The sequence below is a fragment of the Populus nigra genome, chromosome 4 (assembly GCF_951802175.1).
Source record: "Populus nigra chromosome 4, ddPopNigr1.1, whole genome shotgun sequence".
Taxonomy (NCBI): domain Eukaryota; kingdom Viridiplantae; phylum Streptophyta; class Magnoliopsida; order Malpighiales; family Salicaceae; genus Populus; species Populus nigra.
The window spans coordinates 23,046,429-23,065,289 of record NC_084855.1 but is presented as its reverse complement, the minus strand read 5'-3'; the positions used below and the strand labels follow the sequence as shown (position 1 = coordinate 23,065,289).

The following is an 18,861-nucleotide window of genomic DNA, read 5'->3' as shown; positions in this document are numbered from 1 at the left end:
CTCAGCTAGGTAGTGGATATTTTTTTTAGTTCCGAGGAATCAGATGTGGCTTCGAGTATAACTGGAGAAGTATTAGGAAGCGGATAATTTGATGCCCTCAGCATTTAAAAAGGAAAATAGATCGATGCATCATCAACTCCAGAAATTACTATGGCCAATTATTATAACCACCATTACAACTGTTCTGAGAATTGCCGGGGTGGAGAAGCATTAGGAAATGGATAATGCTACGCCCTCAGCATATAAACATGAAAATATTGATGCATAACTCAACTCCACAAATGACAGTCACGGATTATTACCAAACATTGACACGCTTTAGAATTTATGTTGCATTGGAACAACGAGTTTGTGGAGAATTCACCTTGCATCTTAGACAAATTGCACACATCAACTATCCTACCACAAAGCTCTAGCTACCTCGGTAAGTAGTAAATGAAAAGGGGGAAAATAGAAGGGGAACATGAAAATGTTCCCGGTTCTGCGACTCTTTGATTTCAAACACAATAGAAACACAGGGAAAGAACCCAGAAGGACAGTATTTACCTGTGTTAAAACTTATTCTGTATATTCCTGGGTTCACAACATCAACAATGTTCATCAGCTGACCACTTCGCCCATCAGCATCTGTGGTTGAAGACCCTTGAAATACCCAACCACCTACATCTGGCTCACCAAACAATGGACGAGGTTGAGTTCCCTTCCATATTTCTAGGCATACCTCAACACCTGCAGCTGGAGAGCCTCGAGAAACATCCAAGACATGGGTTGTAATTGGTGGACGGGTGCGAGTTGAAATTTGAGATGCCTTTCCAGATGAAGACTCGCTAGTTGTGGTTAAATGCCCGCTAATGATACTCACACGATCTTCTAGAGTTCACAAGCAAATAATCAGTAATTCAAGCAGTCATAAACACATAATAGATGGGACACACAACATGTTCCAGGGAGAGACTCAGGACTAAATTGCAATCAAAAGCCAGAAATTACAAGAAAGACTTTTTTTTTTGTTTCCAAAACCTGTTTCTAAGAAAGGTCATGTATTATTACAAACATTTTCAACCTAATACAAGAACACTTCAAAACTTGGGATAGTTGTCCCAGGGACTTGTCTACATCGACAAAGACCTAAAAATTTTATTGTTCCATTTATCGTTCAAAGACCTAAAATCTTTATTGAATTGCATGGAGAGGTAGAAATAAAATAAACATGTAACCAAAGCATAATAGATAACTCAGTTGATGGGAGAATATTAAAATTGGGGATAACATATTGGGACTGTAAAGAAGGGATTCACAGGAAAATTAGCATTGCACATGCAGAGACTGTTAAGAAGCGTATTACATGAAAAGGGTGAGAAGGCAAGTATTGGGATGCAAGCAGTAAAGAAGCTCAGGAACCCATGGTGTTTCCAGGAAAGAAAAAAAGAAGGCTCCAAATAAATAAAACCAACAATAAACATAGCAAAAATACAACCACCTTCTGCTTTCTTTACAGAAACTGTGGCATGTTCATTGCCTTTTGAAGTAGATTTTATTTTACTTGAAAAGAGCTTCGCAAGACGTAGTTCTGTAACTTTCATCTGTTCCTGGGCTGCGATCTCAAACTCAACTATGGGCCTGTTTGGATATCGTTTCTGCATAGAGCAAAATAAGAATCGCACGTATTGGAATGTGAATCTCAAATGTTAAAGTGCAAGAGGTCAGAAAAGGGGCTAAATAACAGGCCAAGAGAGATCAAATGTGAAAGTGCAACTGTGCAAGGAACAAATTATGCATATGCAGCAGGAGAGAAGTTGTATAGCATGGTAGCAGAAGAGCACAGCTCGTGTGGTGGTAGTTTAATGAGATCGGTATGGAGTAAATACAAAAACACCAGCTCCAACAATACCCCCATAAACAAGTCATGTATTTTGTGTTTGGTTTAGTTGCGAGCAAAATTTTTCTTAAAAACAATCTACGGAGAGGTGGATTTTTTGAATAATTCACCAGTAACATAACTAAACTTGACATATATATATATATATATATATATATATATATATATATATGTAAAGCAAAATATAGGATACCTTCAAGTCAGCAAGTATTTCAGCAGTGGAGCGTCCAGATGCACAAATAAGAAAAATAAATCCAAACTTGTGTCTATATCGAGCATTCCAGTCAGATAGTTCCTGCAACACACACACACACACACACGAGCGCGCACGTTAATGATAATTAGCACGAGAGTAGTAAGTTGTAGCAGAAGAAGAGAGGAGAAGAGAAAGCAGCATGTGGTACCTGTAAGGTGGAAGTGGTAGCAGTAGCTAAAGCAGTAGATTGCTCTCCCTTACTCCACCTACAGGGAGGGAAACACCATTAATCAAAATATTAGTTTTGTATTTGTTTGATAGGAATCTGTAATTAGTAGAATATCAATATTAGTTAATTAAATTAAAGAGAAAAAAAAAACACTCAACTGAGCAGCAGCAGCAATGTGATCGGGAGAAGGGGATTGACCAATCTGAGGATGAGCAGAGAATGCTTCCAACCAACCATTCACATCAACCTATTAATTAATTAAATCCATTGATTAATTAAATTAATAATTCCTTTGATTTCCCCAAATACTCCAATTCAATTCGATTCGATTCGATTCGATAATTGAAAAAACAAAACCCTAGGAAGAAGAAGCCAACGAGGCTAGATGGATAGGAGAGTTAGATAGGGAGGGAGGGAGGCACCTTGTTGAACCAGATGTCTCTGGCAGCAGAGACGGCTTCATGGACAGAAGCAAAAGGAGAAGCCTTCACCATTTCTTTTGCGAATTGGGTGCTTCCACAGCATGCCAGATACTCCTCCTCTTCATACCTTTCCATTTCCTCCTCTCTCACTCTCTGTCCTCCCCCACTACTAGGAATTAGTATTTAGGATCGATCGATCCGTAGTCGAGGGCATAGTTGTCATTTTACATCCTTAATGACATATAAAAAATTGAATTATTTATATAATTATTATTGAATTCCATGATTAAAAAACTATCGTTGCATTAAAAAAATAATGGAAAGCATCCTTCACAGCCAGCAAACCAATAATAAATATCCCATAAGATTTTTTTTTATTTATAAAAATAACTAAATTAAAATTTTATAAAATATAAAAATAAAATTGAAATTAGTTTCAACCAACCAGTTTCGATTCGGTTTAATTATTTTATATTAAAAATCAAAACTTAACCTACTGTGTTCGGTTCTGTTTCAGTTTAGTTTAGATATATATATATATATTACTTTCTAATAGGTTTTATGATGGAATTGGTTTCAATTTAGTTATTTTATATTTTTTAATTAAATTGGTTCGGTTCGATTGAGTTTTTTCGATTTCAAACTTATAAAACCGAAATCAAATCAAATATTTTTTAAATATTTTAATCGGTTTAATCAGTTTTTTTTTATTATTAAATTTTTTCAATTTAATTAATTTTTTAATTTTTTTACTCACCTCTATTTTTTTTTATACTCAATTTTAATTATTTTGTACTCAATTTAAAAATTATTCGTGCAATAGTTGAGATGGAATGGGTTAGAAAGGAAGGAATATTATTTTCGTTCTGTTATTCTTTTATAAACTGGGAAACTTAAAAATGTCTATGCATATTATCACTTTAATTTTTTAATTTTTTAGAAAATAAACCTAATTCAATCACGTCAACGAAAATTTTATGATATTCAGGGAATGACAACCTATTAGCTATTTTCTAAATTTATATTACAAAAAAAGACAAACACAAAAAAAAAATTAATTCATTAAAAATAATAAAAATATTTCCACTTAGAATTTTTTTTCTTCTAATTATATTTATTTTTTAAAAAATAAATCTAAAAAATAATTAATAAAATAACACTAATTATTCCTTCAGTAAAAAAATTCCTTATCAAGTAAGCATCACTATTTTGCTCTCCAATTTTATTTTATTTTTGGAGGATGATCAGGAAGCCGACCTTGATAAACTTGATGAAGAGTTCTCAGCATGGAAGAACAAGCCTTTTCTCTATTCAGAAATTTTATCCCTGTGCGAGGCTCACAACAGATTTTAAGATTCTCTCAAGCCCTTCTCATTTCTATCTCCCTAATTTTTTTCTTTCAATCTTAATTTACATAGTTATGGTTGTCACTAATTAAGTTAATTAATGGTACGATGCCGTTTCTTTTTCAAAGTGTGATCTGCTAAAATCTAGATATCTCTTCATGTGTATGATTGTTCAGTTAATTATAAATGCAACTTGTTTCCTGAATACTTGGAGACTATCCTGGAGTTTAGTCTTGACATGTTATACTTGAAAAGGTTATGTTTAGAGATCCAGACCACCATGACTTGTACAAAGAGTTCACTGCTACTTGCTCTGGATCCTATTGGCCATATAAACCAAAGTTCACTCTGTTAATATTTGCTGTTTATTTCTTTCTTACTTTCTTGGATTTTGCAATTCGGCTCAAAACTACAGGAGATTTGGGCAACATTTACCACATAAAAATAAGTCTCTTCTTCTGTGGGTATTGCAGAAGCCCGACCCTTTTCTCTTTCAGGAACCAAACATTTGGAGGTGATCAAAGTCTACGTGGAAAGTGCGGATTTCCATGGGGACAAGCTCCACCACTAGCTTGGCGGGATCAACAGGTCCTCCCCGCACCACCTTGGGTTCTTCTCCGGTGGAGCCTTCGACTTTCCACACCAGCCTCTTCTTTTCCATGTCAGTTCTTTCTTGATTGGCAGATAAGCTCAATTCTGTGACTTCAACTATCTGAAAAAACGAAAAAAAGAACATGACTTTGGTTGTTAAGATGCTTACTGCTCTTAAAAGAATCTGTCCATCCATGAAAGGACTGAACAGTGCCTACTGCTTTTACCTTCTTCTTCGGAAATAGCATTTTCAACTCCACGCTTGCCATTACTGAATAATCCTTGTCCTCCCCGGTCTTCTCACACACCATGCCCACCAAAAACAAGAATTAGATTGCTCAGCATTGTTGTCATGCAGCATAAGAACAAAAAAAATAAAGTAACGAGTGCAGTGGACTGCCACCCCGCAACTCAAACTTCCCTCTTCAATAGCAAAACTAAAAGCAAATGATAATTCATTCTAACAGAAGTCACACAAACAGCAAGTAGATAGTGGACAAATAGAAAAAGGTTGCAACAGGTTGTTCCAAACACGGCCCAAGTTAGTTTCATTCTAAAGAAGGCAGTACATATATAAAGGCTTCAGAGAGGTAAGAGAGGAGCTACAACCTCATAAAGGTGAGCCAACCGAAGGAGCACTTTCCCGTTTTCAAGTTCCTATAAAGAAAGGCAAAAAATCTTTATTTCTCACACACTTGTAAGTAGAGATCAAATCAATGTGCACTGTCTCGTGTTTCTTCAATACCCAGGATAAGGTTATTAAAAAGCAATGAAGTGAATACATCTTTTTTACCTCCAAGGGCATAACAAATAGCTTGTTTGGAGAAATTTTCAAGAGGAATTTTTTCTTGCTTACCTGCAGAGTTATGACAGCAACGTTATTGGGTAACGAGTAAGATGGATCAATTCCTGAAAAAGTTGGCAGTGGGAAATTCATCTCAGTACTTCCATCCTGCAAAACAGAAAATTGATCACCAAAGCAATACAGCCTCAAGTAACAACGTCAACATCAGAACTTTATTTTTTAACCTGCTCTGTGAAGGCTAACAGAACTGGGGAATATATCTCTTGGCCAAATGTTCGACGCCACTTGGCACCTTCTCCTAGCTGATCAATTCTGAGAAAGAACTTTCCTTGGATCTGAAAAAGAAATGTCACATCAAGACAGCATCTGTATCTCAATTTTCCAAAACCCCCTGATAAAGACCAAAACCAGACTTGTGAATATGTGCACATAACAGATGCTTACAGTTAAACCTTCACATCTATCCAAGACACAGACTGTCTCATTCAACACTTCACCAACACCTCTTGCATCATCATGAAGCAACCTCCTATAAATGGATGTCATTAGAGATCGTTGCAACACAAGTAAACCTGACTGGAAAGAGGAAAATTGTTAAATGTAGTGAGAAGTAATTAATTCAGACAAACCTATGAAGCATCAGCTCTATTTGACCATCCACTAAGCTAGATCCTCCCACTGAGCGGTCCACCAACAAGGAGAGCTCTGTGCTGTTGTCTTGAATATAAATTCCAAGATTTACCTGTAAAATTAGAAGTACATAAAGGAAAAGCCAAAAAAATTAACAAAACGAAAAAATAAAAAATGAGTTTAATACAAATAACAGTGGGATAGATGTTAAGAAGGGATTCATTCTTTTGAAAGTAGGCCCGCTCCACCTAAATGTCCTTTTTAGGCAAGTAAGCCATCTTAGCAGAGTAGGTAGAAAGAAAATGGCTTGACCAGTTAAACCAGCTCAGTTAGTCCGGGCTTTAACATGCATTACTTTTTGGAAACAAAATTGCCTCAATCCTAGATGAACTGTTCAAAAAAAACAAAATTCTGTGAAGAGCTTTTAAGATGCTAGGTAGCCCGTAGAGACTTGGTCTCTACAGCTTCCCAGACAAGCAGCACTTAATTGTCACGAAGCAAATAACAAGATGAACAGTCAACAAGTTAAGTCAGTGCTATCAGAAATTATAGATCAAGTCAACCACCAACTCTTTTTCTTTTTTTCTTTTTTGGTCTAACAAAAGAATGTGGGACCCACCAGAACATGGAACAATAAATACCATACTGAATGTTGAATGACAAATTTCACAAAGAAGAATTGTTGGGTATCCGCAAGTACATGCACTTCAGATTTTAAATGATACTCATAGACAATTTCAGGATTACTTGCTAATTGAAGTTTATAAAACTGCTTCTCAATGTTCTAAGCAAACAGTCTACTTTTAACCAGCAAAACTTCCACATTGCCAGATTAAGAATACGGAGAGAACACGCATCTTCCAAGATTTAACAACTAGACTGGCGAATGGACTCCAGCAGGATATGAGAAAGAAAAAAAATGAAGAGAGAGATCGTGACTTGAGATGCTTTACAGAAGAAACATACAGGGTAATAATTTCCAGCAATTGGTTGATTCACTTGGAGCTCCCAGTCTGTCCTTGAGTCTCGCACCTGAAAAAATATGGAAGAATAAGACATAAATACCACATAAGTACATAACAAAGTTAACATGAAAATGAGCACCCTCAAGCCAAGCTGCTCTCATACACATTCTTCTCTTCCAAATATCTGTACTAAAATTCTCGTACAAAATAATAAACACGGAGGAAAACCGAATAAGAATTGCTGTTTGAAAGATGACTTGAATGTTATATAGGATTGCAAGCAGTAACAAGCAAGTGTACCCGTTTAATGAAGTCACGTCCATTAGAGTCTGTGTAGAACGTTCTATTGCTCTTTATTGTGGTTGTGATTTGGGTTGTGATTTCTTTCCCTGTTCCATCATCTACAGGTATAGGCCCAATCTGAAGATATGCACATGAATATCATCAAATCAAGACGCATTCTTTCAGTGATAAAATAACCCTAACCTAGAGGAATTTGCACTCTTATAACAAAATTGTTGCAAAAGGGTAACTGACAGTGAATTCAACTTCAGCATGCTCCTTTCCTTTGTAGACCCTGGTAACCTGTGCACGGATATGGCATTGTGTCACTGAAAGTAAAAGAGACAAAATTCTTTGTTTTTTTTTCCGAAACAAAAACCCAAGACTCTTGTTTTTCATCTAGTTAATTTTATAATAAAATCAAATAAGGTATTCAAAATATTCAGATCGAGAACTCGCTGCCTCCTCCAATTTCCTAATTTTATTTTGATACACTAAATTTAAAGCTCCATCTGAACTTGAAGTCTTCTCTCAGATGAAGAGGTGAAAATCAACCAAAAAGTACACTGGTGAAAGCACCCAATAGCAATATTTACAATTTGTAGGAGAAGTGATGGCAAGAGAAAAAGATGAATGTTTAAACAAGTTCAGCCAGCCCTAGTTCCACTGAAAGACTACCTAATCACAAATAGACTTTATGGCTGAAGTTGCGCAGCTCTTTCTTAATCTTCACACCATCTCCAAGCACTTGATTTATGCTTTATCAAGGCCTTATTTTACTTAGTCAATGCTAAATGTAACTTCATTTTTTAATATGAAAAATTAATGTTGTTAGTAATAGAAACAAGAAGGTTTTGTGATAGAAGTTGGTGCATTAGTAGGAGATTTTTTGATAAGTTAACCACCTGCGATATCCATGAATTAAGGTGCTGGTGTACTTCATCCAGTAGTGGACCCCGCATAACAGTCAAAGGAACCTGGAACCAGAAAAAGGTCATTTTCCTTCAATTGTTTGATATTTCATGACTGCATGGATTTATGATCTAATAATTAAATGAACACAATTACCTGGTATTGGGGTTTTATTGGTAATGTACTGTTTGGTCGAAAAACATATGCCCCAGAGGCCTTCAGCATGTAAAATGAATATCACCCAGGTAAAGTTACAAAATACTTTCTGAAGTAAACTGAAAACTAGAGCAAGTACTGTAAAATGCAGTAAGTGGTTCACAAGTATAAGAAGTCAAGTTTGTATGCTTGGAGATTTGCCTACCTGTGGATCTTTATCAGTGCCATCATTTCCAGTATAATAACTGTATGATTGTCCAGCAGTGGAGGTAACCTTCAGTAATAAAAAAAAAATATAGAACTTTTAGCAGCATTAAGAGTCTACCGTTTGAAGACCTTCATATAGTAGCGCAAAGGGTTATTCAAAGAAACAGACAACCAAAAAGTGAAAGAATAAATATATTATGACTGCAGGATTAAACACAAATCAAGTTAGTTGACATCAGAAAACAATATACCAAGCTTCTGCTATTCAAATAATGAGTGAGTTTCCCTTCATCTGCAGAATAAAGTAGCTTCAAACTTCCTTGGCCAACTTCTATGGTTTCATTTGTACTTTCATTTGATGTCTGTACCAATGAGATAGTTGACCTAGGGCCTTCAACAAAGTGACATTACAAAATAGAAATCCGTCAGTAACTTGGAAACACTGTCCTGGTCATTCATTTCATGGTGACATATTATTATAAGTGAAGATAATATTGCAACCTGTCTGTTTTGCTCCAGAAACGATGTAAGTGTTGAAACCAAGGGGTGGTAGGGATGCTGAAAATGCAAGCCAATACTTAAGTGCCTCACGTGGGAATTTACCCAAATATGCTTTTACATATTTCCTTCTTATGTGTGGTGTTGCATTTGATATAGGTAGAAGCTGAGATTCAATTTCTCCCCCACTAGAATCTCGAACCACAACTTTTTCAGTGGAAACCTATGGCAAGTATGAGCTGAAGTTAGTTACACTCAGGAAACCATCAAATTTATCTTTAATGACTGCTGAAGGTCACTTTTATAAATTGTTTTCCGTTACAATTGCACAAAAAGACAACAGCTCATTGGATGAAATAGCCCCTCTCCTTCATTTAGCAATAGAAACCATCCGAGAGGCTCCTAGAGTAAAAATGCTCAATAGAAAAGATGAGAGCAAAGATTTAAAAACTCACTGGAATTCGTATGACTTCCTCTCTTTTCCATCCTAGAGGATTGTAAACAACCACCAGCTGTGAGAGAGGGAAGAACCCAAGATGGTGAGTGAATAAACCATCTCTAATCTTCTAAGTCAAATCATGCACAAGGGGAAAAACCTCTTACCAAGCTTTTCCCATCAGACAAGTCAGCTTCTGAAGGAGGACAGTAACTTATATTAAGAAGTGGACACTGCCAACAAAATTCACAGAACAGATTTCAGCAAACTTTTCCATTCAATGTCAACAGAAAGGACGATCTAGTATAAAGTCGCTTAAGATGCAAAAATATCACTATGAACAATAAACCAGGTTATTCTCAGAGCATGCAAGGAAAGGGGTGAGGAAAGCAGGAAAATAATGGAGCATTCTCAATAATATTTCATGTCTGGCAACTTTTTTAGATACTATATATCACAAAGACACACAAACAGACAGATTATTTTTAATTTATCACATGGTCAAATCAATTAGGGTTCCTTTTCTTGTTTTTCCCCTCATTCTCTATTCAATTAAAGTTCTTTTACTATTTTTAAACTTAGCAATTTATGTAAACGTAAATTAGTTAAAAAAACAATTATTTCAATAGTATTTCTTAATTAATAAAAACTATTAAACAACTTGAATAATCCACATGCATGTATATTTTTAAAGAGCAGGCAGTTGTAATTTCAAATCTTCACTCTTCCAAGGCTTACACTGCCTACCAAACTAACCCTATAGAACCATACACGCATCAACAAGTCTTCAAACCATTTATGTTCATGATAATATCCAGCACAAAAGTTTAATCTCCCCAGGGGTAACTTTTTGAATAGTTGCAATACACCAAAGAAATAGCACGATCAAACAGATATTACTTGCTGAAAATTGATGACAGTGTTCCCTTGTCTGATATTTGAAGTTGACTCTGCCAAAGAAGCAAGTGAAGAGGCAACCAATTTCTCAGCCTGCAGAGAAAATAAGTGAAATGTATTAGAAAAGTGATAGATTTTAATCCAAACATGCCTAGAATTTTGTTGGACACCAAACTGATAAGCACCTCCTTATAGCCAATTGACAGTCGCAGAGCATAATCAGCGGCAACATGCTGCCTTTCTGTACCACTAACTGCATCATGATGTTGTGCAATTGCCAAAGCATCAGCTAGAGCATCAGTGTTTGGCCCTGAAGAATTTCTGCCTTTAAAGAATTCTAGCTGCCTTGCAGCCTAGTTATAGAGCAATAATGTTAGCAATGGAAATGAGAGCATAACAGGATATTTAGTGAAGAAATAAAGGGCCAAGATCTTACAAGATAGTATCCACTCATCAATCTGACATAGCCTTTGAAGGCTGGCCTGCTTGTAAAATAACCAGTCCAATATGCATTTGGATGATCCACGTATCTGGAAAGTGGTTATAATCTTTCAGCAAGGTTAGCAAAATATGGATGAGTAGGATATCAGCATTACGACATAGAACTCACGGGAAAAAATCTTCTGTTTTGAGAGGCCATTCTTCATCTGCTGCATGTTTCAAATCGGTATAAATGGATGGGGTTGAATATAGAGCATTTACCCGACCATCCTGAGAGCTTTTCAATCAATACACTAGCACAGAATCTACACATTTTCTTTTTATTTGACCTTCTTATGGCTGTAGGAACTAGGAAGTACCTGATTCACATAATGAATGAACTTGTCCATCTGCCTGAACCATGAATTTGCATACTGATAGCGAAAATCCGTCCCCATCAGCCACATTATATGATTTGTCCTGGTTACATTAGCCTAAAGTGGGGAAAGAAGAAGAGATGGTATGTTTGTTAACTGTCATTAATTGTATCTAAGAATGGACAATTAATGGCTCTTTGATTCTAATACTGACTCTAATCAGCCTTTTATCCCATCTAGGGCAATTAAAATACAACAGATAAAAATCTAAAATCCAGCATAGAGCAAACATTTGGAGAGAATAAATAGCCCTTTTTTTATATCACACCTGAGCTAAAGCAGCAGCAACAAAGGCATTGACCCTCTCTTGAACGTTATAGTCAAACAGGAGAACATCGTCCTTCAAGACAAAAGCTATGTGTTGATAGGAATTTCAAAGGAAAAAAAATCCTATCATTCTTTAAATATCGGTACCTGAATAGGCGGGGACACATCATTTATTTCAAATGTGAATCCATCAGGAGGGTCATAATGCCTAGGAAATATACCGGTAAATATCTGCACGTGGAATTGATAATGCAAAGAAATTAAAAAAAAATGGTTCAAATATCATAACTATGTAATTATACCTCAATAAAGCTAGCAGTGATCAATAAATGGTAACAAATCACAATTCTGATATAAAAATTGTAAAAGGCAAAAGAAATATACAGATTTAATATGCCAACCTGTGAAGTTGAACCAAGGGACTTGGAACCCTGCCAGACAACCTCAAGATTCTTCTCCTTCAATCGCTTAGCTCTATCTTGGTAATCGATTCGAGCAAAAAAAAGAGAGTCGAATCCTAACTGCAAACTAAAACAAAAACTTAAGCAAGTGGATTCCAGAGCTATGCTAACAAAAAGTGATCGACACGCCATGTTTGCAATGAATGATAAGTAACTTGGTTTGAGACTCCAACATGTACATACACACAACTTTGGCTGGGTTACATAGTTCTTGATGGTATGCACAGTCGATCGCATATAGAAAAATTGTAAGAGATAATGCTGAAGGTAATAAACAAAAAACAGTAAAGAAGTTCGAAAGGTAATCAGATATACCTCAGCACCCAGCAAATAGGCTTGAACAGCAGAATGTCCAAAAGGGTCAATCTGCCAACCAACTCTTGGAAGCTGACCAAATTCATCTTTGATATATTTGTGGCCTAAAGTTGTCTGATCAATCAGATCAATATAATGCGGGGTTGCCTCATCATGCATACACATGCCCCCATTTCTTGTTCCCAAAAAACAAGAAGATAATAAACCCATCATCAGTTAAGTCTAGGGAGAGTGAACTTCATCATTAACTAGTACTTCGATAGCAGCTAGAAAGAAAACAAAAGGGGAAAAAAGAAAAGAGTGAAAGTTAATTGAAAAGTGGAAGGGGAAGTACATGAATTCAAGTTGACCAGAGTTGACAAGGTCCTTGACTTTAATCTTCATTGCTTCACTTTGCTGTCTCCACCATCTCTGGAAGAATGCCTGGCCAAATTGAGCCCCAAACAAGCAATTGATCATTACCAAGAAATATCAAAGAAAATAGAAAGTAGACTAGTAGTTGAAAAATGAGAAGAAGGGCACCTACCATCTCTACATAGATGAACTTGCGATTCTTATCCTCGAACAAAGAAGACATTACAGAGTCTATCACATTCTGCACACACGCTCCCTATACACACACGCACATAAAGATTCGTCATCAACAGTTCAATTCAAGAAAGGAAAAGAGAAGGTAGGAGAAAAAGAAGCATACCCGGATAGAATTGTTACCGCCAAAATAGTACTGATCAACAGTCTTCAACCACCCAACATCATCGTGAGAGTGGGGTACCAAATGAACGTTAATCTTGCCAGGAGCGATTCTCCCTGTGGTGTTATAAGCTATGTACTTGGATTCCACCGGCAACCAAAGCCCCCCCTGCAAATAGATTGTTAAACACCACAGCAACATCCCCACCGCCGCCATTGCTGCTACTTCGTTTACACCCTTTGCTCTAAAATTCAGAAGGACAATGATGAAGAAATCATGGGAAAAGTAGTACTGATCATGCTATCTTTGTTTTAGCTAAGTCTCAGTGATGGGTTTTGTACTGCTCTTCTTCTTCTTCTTCTTGCGGGCAAAGTCTTGAACCAGTCTAATGATGAAGTCTCGCTTATTTGGAAAGCAAGACAGCTCCTTTTCTTGTAATTATTAACTCTGTTGTGTCTGGAGAGGCGTGCACACCGAGATTGCTGCTTCTTTTCTTACAATTTTTTTCTTCTTTGAAAGTGATATGATGAGAAAATGGATTGAGTGGTTAAAAAAAAAGGGGGAAAGGTAATCACATCAAAGAAAAACAAAGCAAGATATATAACTGTTAAACTTGGCTCGGCTTAGCAGTTAATCAAGAAACCTGGAATTGAATGCTGAAGTCGGATTAGGTTTTTAGTTGAATTACATAAAACATTAGCTTAGCCGAAGCCGGTTAGCCTGGGCTTTTAATTTTGTTTAGATTTGTTTCAAAAAAAAATATTTATCTCAGCAAAAATATTAATTTATATTTTTTAAGTATTTTCTGGTAATTTTAATTATTGTTGTTAAAAATAAATAATAAAAAAAATAATTATTTTAATATATTTTCTTTAAAAAAATACTTTTATAACATAGTTTAAACATGCATTTAATAACTCAATTGTTCACTTCAAACTTTGCCTAAACTCATTCAGGTTAATATTTTATATAAAAAATAAATGCTATTATTTTAATAAAATATATAATCGGAGTAGACTTGCAAAGTTAATCTATCTAGCAAACAGGATATTTACTAAGTTTATTATTTAGAAAATATTGGAATTAAGAGGTTTGTTTTTTTTATAGTTTCAAGTTCGAGTCATGTGGTTATTTATATAATGGTCACTGAGGCTTACATGGTCATTAACTTCAGGGCCCGTAGAATTAGTCGAGGTATGCGTAAACTGGCCCGGATACCCACATTAAACTAAAAAAAAAATGAGATAATGTTTAAAATTATTTTTAAAAGTATTTTTTATTTAAAAATATATTAAAATAAATTTTATTAAAAAATTATTTTTAACATTAATATATTAAAATAATTTAAAAAAATAAAATCTTTCAAAAATACAATTATGTCGGACCTGTTACCGAAAACTTCCTTCGGTAACAGGTCCGACAACGATGGCAAAATATGCACTTCCAGCATTGTTATTGTTTTGGATCCTAATTCCTAGGTGTTGCTTGGATAAGTTATCTACTTCGCTTGACTTCTGTTTTTTATTAGTAGTAGTATTAATTAATGTTATTGTTTTAGATTTTTAAATAAAAAAACAAGAGGATAAGATTGTAAAATCATTTTGTCCTATTTACCTAATTTCCAATGAGATTCTCGTTTCCAGATATTGATGTGAGTGATACATACATACATATACATACATACATACGTAGATGTATGTATGTATGTATGCATGCCTACAACTATGGCTATTTATTATTTCATTTTAGTTTCACTTGTGGAATTTGACTAAGTTGCCCTTCAAGCATAGGCACCAACTGTGAGGATATTTCTTGAGGTGGATTATGTGAATCATACAATACAAGGATTGGTGTTGAAAAGAAAAAACAAAGGGAAAATAAAAAACAAAAAATATTAGTTGTGAGATGGCAAAAAAAAAAAAAACCTTGCTTGATTCGGGTCGGGTTATCTTAAAGTATTTGGTTACGTCTAAAATAGTTTTTATGAAAAAAAAATGAGAAACTTAAACAAAAAGAAATTGAGTTGTTTAGAACCAATTTTTTATTATAATTAAATTTAATTATAGTATTTGATTCAAATTTAAATGATAAATAAATAAAATTTAAATATTTTTAAAAAATAAAATTCATTTCATTTTATTTACAATATTGCCCTCATTGCTTTCATCTCATTTCTTCAAAGGTCTTAAAATAAATATAAAAAAAGAGGCTAGATTAGTATTTTAAAACAATTAATTTTAATATTAAATTTTTTATCATTTAAATTGTAAATTAGATGGTTTGATATATGATTTATTTTTATAGTATTTTTAGAAATTGAATCAAATTTAAAATTCAATTATTAATACTCCATAAACATGAGATGAGATTTTATTTTGAGTTAAAATCTTTTTATTGAATTCAATTCAAAAAAATTCAAACACGATTATATATTATACTAAAGTTATAACTAAATAAATGAAGAAAACACCACATTAATACTCATAAAAAATATAAGAATATTTCTGGTTTATCTTTAACCCTGATTTTTATCTCTAATTAATGGAAGCTTGAGCACCATGTTACGATATTCAAATATGGTCTTCTTTTATTGCTGTGATCGTAACTCAATTCAGATGGAAGTCTAGGTTGATTTGTGTTATGTTTATTTTTGTATTTTAAAAATATTTTTTAAAAAAATTATTTTTTTTAAATTAATATTTTTTTTAGTGTTTTCAAATCATTTTAATGTGTTGTTATTAAAAATAATTTTTTAAAAATAAAAAAAATATTATTTTAATATATTTTTAAGTAAAAAACATTTTAAATAATAACCGCAATCGCACTTTAAAATATACATTACAAGCTAGACAATCCTCCCATTACAACATATTATATTGATTCTAATCTATGATTAATAGGGTATTTAAAAATATAGCAATAATTGTGATTTAAAGTATTTTTTAAAAAATATATAATATATTAAAATAAATATTTTTTTAATATTAACACATCAAAATAATTTAAAAATTCATAATTTTCTTTTAAATTTTTAAAACCTCATTCCTCGATATAACTAAATAATGAATTGAGGACGAGACAGGTAGTAAATGACAAGTTTAGCAACATGGTGTTTATTTAATATCAGTATAAAATAATTGGTGTTGTTTTCAGCAGGAGCCAGTTGTGTCTCTTGCTACTCTTGGGCCGTAGGCTTAGCACCCCATGTTCAGGCCCAAACCGAATTCACAGCCAGTGGATTCAAGATTAATACTGGGCCCCATATTGGGCCCATGATTCGCCTGGTCCATCATCATATCTTAGCACAAGACACGAGGCAAGGACCATTGAGAATACTAGAGAAGAGCTTGGTCCAGGTCAGTATTTTCATTTGGTTCAGCTCCAAAGGCTTACTCGGCCCAACTAGCCAGCCTTTAAAAATAGCCCATTTGACCCATTTACAAATTAATCCTTATTTAAAAAAAATCATCACACACTTGGTCAATTCAACTCAATTTCAACAAATGGTAAATTTGCTTGCAATCTAGTCCAATTAGCAAAATGTGATGAGTAGGAGGGGTATAATAGAAGAAATATTTTCCATGGTGACCAATTAAACAAATTAACACAAAAACAAGGACTGATGGATCAAAACCAATAAAATCAATCAAGCACAAGAGGGAGAGTGGGGAAAACGCCTTTCCTTCCTTATCTTCACAAGACAAAGAGACTCCGTCAAGACAGAGACAGGGTTAAAGTCAAAAGCTTTATAAAACCCTAGCTAGCTAACCAAGCTCTCTCCCATTTCCATGGAAGATAGTTTCAGTGCCCGAGTGGAGAAAGCCTTCGGTTCCCTCTCTTCTTCAACAATACAAACCCAGCAACCCTCTTCCTCCTCCTCCTCTATAAGCTCTCTATGGCGTCTCACTGACGAAGAAATCGAGCGAAACCAATGGATTCGAGACCGCAAGGAGGACAGCCCTGAAATCGAAACCCAACCCCAACCGTACTTTAATCCAGAAAGACCCCACGATATGGATTTCAAGTCTGATGAGATCGAAAGAGACCTTGATGATCTAGACGACGGCGAGGAGGAGTCACGCGCCTCGAAACTCAAACCCGAAGATTATAACGATGAAGAATGGGACATCAAGAAATCTATTGGCCTGGATTGTACTCTTGATTATGAGGTATTCATTAATTAATTGTTCCTTAATTATGTCTTTCCTCCTTGTTGATTATCATGTTATTTTGCCGCTGCTGCTCTTTTTTCTTGTGATTAATTAATCTGATTTCTTGAGCACACATACATTGTATAATAATCTATGTCAAGAAGGTAATCTAAGCTTTGGTCCCGACGTAAGTGCTATTGTGGGTATCTCTAAGCCCAGTAGAGTTATAGCAAAAAAAAATTAAGATGATGGTTTAGTGGGATTTACTTATGTGTGATTGATGATGATTATCAATAGGGAATATGTTTTTATTCTCATGGATATGATTTGCGATGACTTACGGATAGAATTGTGATTTCGTTTGGCAGGAAGAGGAAGATCATTATGACAAAGTAGCTGTTGGCAGGGAAAAGGCTGGAGACGAACGCCTTTATGTGACAGCAATGGAAGATTATGGTATAGATATTGATTCTGGAAATGAGATTCCTAGTTCATTTGAGGATGTTGCTAGGGATCCGCGTGCTAATCACCTTGCTGCAAAAATTAGGCTAAAGGAAGATGCAGAAGCAGCTAAAAAGATGGATTCTTTGAGGGTTACTGTAAAGGAAAATACTAGTGTATCTGATGATGGTAATCTGAAATCCATTTTGAAGAGGAAGAAGGATTTTCAATTGGATTCCAAGACGATCAAGAATGATTTGGATTCTAAGTTACGAAAGCGTGTCCGGTTTGACCCGGAATGCAAAGACGGTAATGATGAAGAGTATGATGGAGTTGAAGACACGCAGATGGAAACTACTGATTCAACAGAAGAAACCATAGTGTATCATTTGTCTCCAGATTATCCTTCTGGAATTCCGGATCACATGCGAAATCCTTCTAAATACACACACTATACTTTTGATTCATCAACTGATGTAGATGAAGAATCAAACCGAGGAGCGTATATGGACTTCCTCAAGATGCTGCAGCGAGCAAAGACTGCAGAATTACATCCAGATGACGATCCTGTTGATCTTTCAAAACCATTCACCTTCGTACCAAAAAAGAAAACTGGTGCTGTTACATTGACTGATAACTGCATTGATTCTAAACAAAACCGGGATGATGCCAGTGAAGACTTCAAGCTTAGGAGAGGGGTGCCTCTTAGGATTGCAGCCCGTGATGACCTTGATACTGAAACCTGTGCCATGGAGGAAGATAAACCAGAAACAGCAGCTGATAGGACTAGTTCCCGGAGACCAGACCGTCAGTATAGGACAAAGGCCAAGTTGGAGACATGAGTTAACTCGAACCTCTCTGGCTTTTGCTTGAACATGATAGCTTCCATATTATTGTAACCTAACGTTTCTTCTTATGGTTCCAACTCAAGTACCTGTATACTAAATGCTTCTGACTCAAGTATCTGTATACTAATATCGTGCTGGATTCTAGCCCATATTTTGTTTTAGAATTGATTCTGGCAAAATACATACTATTGGTGTCTATAGTTGAGGAGTATTACTTCACGGGCAAGTTTTCAGATACTACCACCACTAATTATTGCAGCTGTTTGTCAAGAAACCATCGAGATCCATTGTTAGCCACTTTGGGGATTGGGCTACTCCCTACTTAAAATTGAACACGACTATACAAAGCAGCGATTGTACATTTTGCCCGTCGCATAAT

At 35.1% G+C, this 18,861-nt stretch overlaps 3 protein-coding genes across 5 annotated transcripts; 1 reads left to right on the top strand and 2 right to left on the bottom strand.

Annotated features, from left to right (window-relative positions):
* Positions 1 to 295: 295 nt before the first annotated feature.
* Positions 296 to 2,893, bottom strand: LOC133692137 (uric acid degradation bifunctional protein TTL). 2 transcript variants are annotated; one of them, XM_062112856.1, is made up of 6 exons: positions 2,727 to 2,893; positions 2,463 to 2,551; positions 2,284 to 2,341; positions 2,073 to 2,174; positions 1,481 to 1,637; positions 296 to 867 (listed from the first exon to the last, which is right to left on the bottom strand). In XM_062112856.1, the coding sequence occupies exons 1-6, from the start codon at positions 2,859 to 2,861 to the stop codon at positions 413 to 415; spliced, it is 996 nt and encodes a 331-aa protein (XP_061968840.1). In that variant the 5' UTR covers positions 2,862 to 2,893; the 3' UTR covers positions 296 to 412. The 2 variants fall into 2 exon arrangements, with proteins under 2 accessions (XP_061968840.1, XP_061968839.1); XM_062112855.1 differs by having other exon boundaries at positions 296 to 870; positions 2,727 to 2,892.
* Positions 2,894 to 4,293: 1,400 nt separating this feature from the next.
* On the bottom strand, positions 4,294 to 13,686 carry LOC133692022 (alpha-mannosidase At3g26720-like). Of its 2 annotated transcripts, XM_062112678.1 has the most exons (29): positions 13,046 to 13,686; positions 12,878 to 12,961; positions 12,686 to 12,774; positions 12,352 to 12,526; positions 11,977 to 12,096; positions 11,723 to 11,806; positions 11,577 to 11,648; positions 11,252 to 11,365; positions 11,062 to 11,162; positions 10,888 to 10,981; positions 10,637 to 10,804; positions 10,455 to 10,544; positions 9,722 to 9,787; positions 9,574 to 9,630; positions 9,122 to 9,341; positions 8,872 to 9,011; positions 8,619 to 8,687; positions 8,414 to 8,473; positions 8,251 to 8,322; positions 7,601 to 7,648; positions 7,364 to 7,483; positions 7,065 to 7,130; positions 6,098 to 6,210; positions 5,913 to 5,997; positions 5,693 to 5,803; positions 5,520 to 5,615; positions 5,273 to 5,320; positions 4,891 to 4,959; positions 4,294 to 4,784 (listed from the first exon to the last, which is right to left on the bottom strand). In XM_062112678.1, the coding sequence occupies exons 1-29, from the start codon at positions 13,256 to 13,258 to the stop codon at positions 4,566 to 4,568; spliced, it is 3,063 nt and encodes a 1,020-aa protein (XP_061968662.1). In that variant the 5' UTR covers positions 13,259 to 13,686; the 3' UTR covers positions 4,294 to 4,565. The 2 variants fall into 2 exon arrangements, with proteins under 2 accessions (XP_061968662.1, XP_061968663.1); XM_062112679.1 differs by lacking the exons at positions 12,878 to 12,961; positions 13,046 to 13,686 and having other exon boundaries at positions 11,977 to 12,103.
* Positions 13,687 to 16,719: 3,033 nt separating this feature from the next.
* Positions 16,720 to 18,646, top strand: LOC133690582 (uncharacterized). Its single transcript, XM_062110807.1, has 2 exons — positions 16,720 to 17,211; positions 17,562 to 18,646. Exons 1-2 carry the CDS (start codon positions 16,831 to 16,833, stop codon positions 18,474 to 18,476), a joined length of 1,296 nt encoding a protein of 431 aa, XP_061966791.1. The 5' UTR covers positions 16,720 to 16,830; the 3' UTR covers positions 18,477 to 18,646.
* The last annotated feature ends 215 nt before the right edge of the window (positions 18,647 to 18,861 follow it).

What these genes read in the sequence shown, in the direction of transcription:
- LOC133692022 (XM_062112678.1), bottom strand. Translation starts at nt 13,258, where the DNA reads ATGGCGGCGGTGGGGATGTTGCTGTGGTGTTTAACAATCTATTTGCAG. An exon ending in GCACTGATAAAGATCCACAG is followed by an intron (nt 8,474 to 8,618) that starts GTAGGCAAATCT and finishes TACATGCTGAAG; the next exon opens with GCCTCTGGGGCATATGTTTT. An exon ending in TGCTATTTCCGAAGAAGAAG is followed by an intron (nt 4,785 to 4,890) that starts GTAAAAGCAGTA and finishes TCGTTTTTTCAG; the next exon opens with ATAGTTGAAGTCACAGAATT.
- LOC133690582 (XM_062110807.1), top strand. Translation starts at nt 16,831, where the DNA reads ATGGAAGATAGTTTCAGTGCCCGAGTGGAGAAAGCCTTCGGTTCCCTC. An exon ending in ATTGTACTCTTGATTATGAG is followed by an intron (nt 17,212 to 17,561) that starts GTATTCATTAAT and finishes TTCGTTTGGCAG; the next exon opens with GAAGAGGAAGATCATTATGA.
- LOC133692137 (XM_062112855.1), bottom strand. Translation starts at nt 2,861, where the DNA reads ATGGAAAGGTATGAAGAGGAGGAGTATCTGGCATGCTGTGGAAGCACC. An exon ending in GAGACATCTGGTTCAACAAG is followed by an intron (nt 2,552 to 2,726) that starts GTGCCTCCCTCC and finishes ATTAATTAATAG; the next exon opens with GTTGATGTGAATGGTTGGTT. An exon ending in TTCTGTAAAGAAAGCAGAAG is followed by an intron (nt 871 to 1,480) that starts GTGGTTGTATTT and finishes TGTGAACTCTAG; the next exon opens with AAGATCGTGTGAGTATCATT.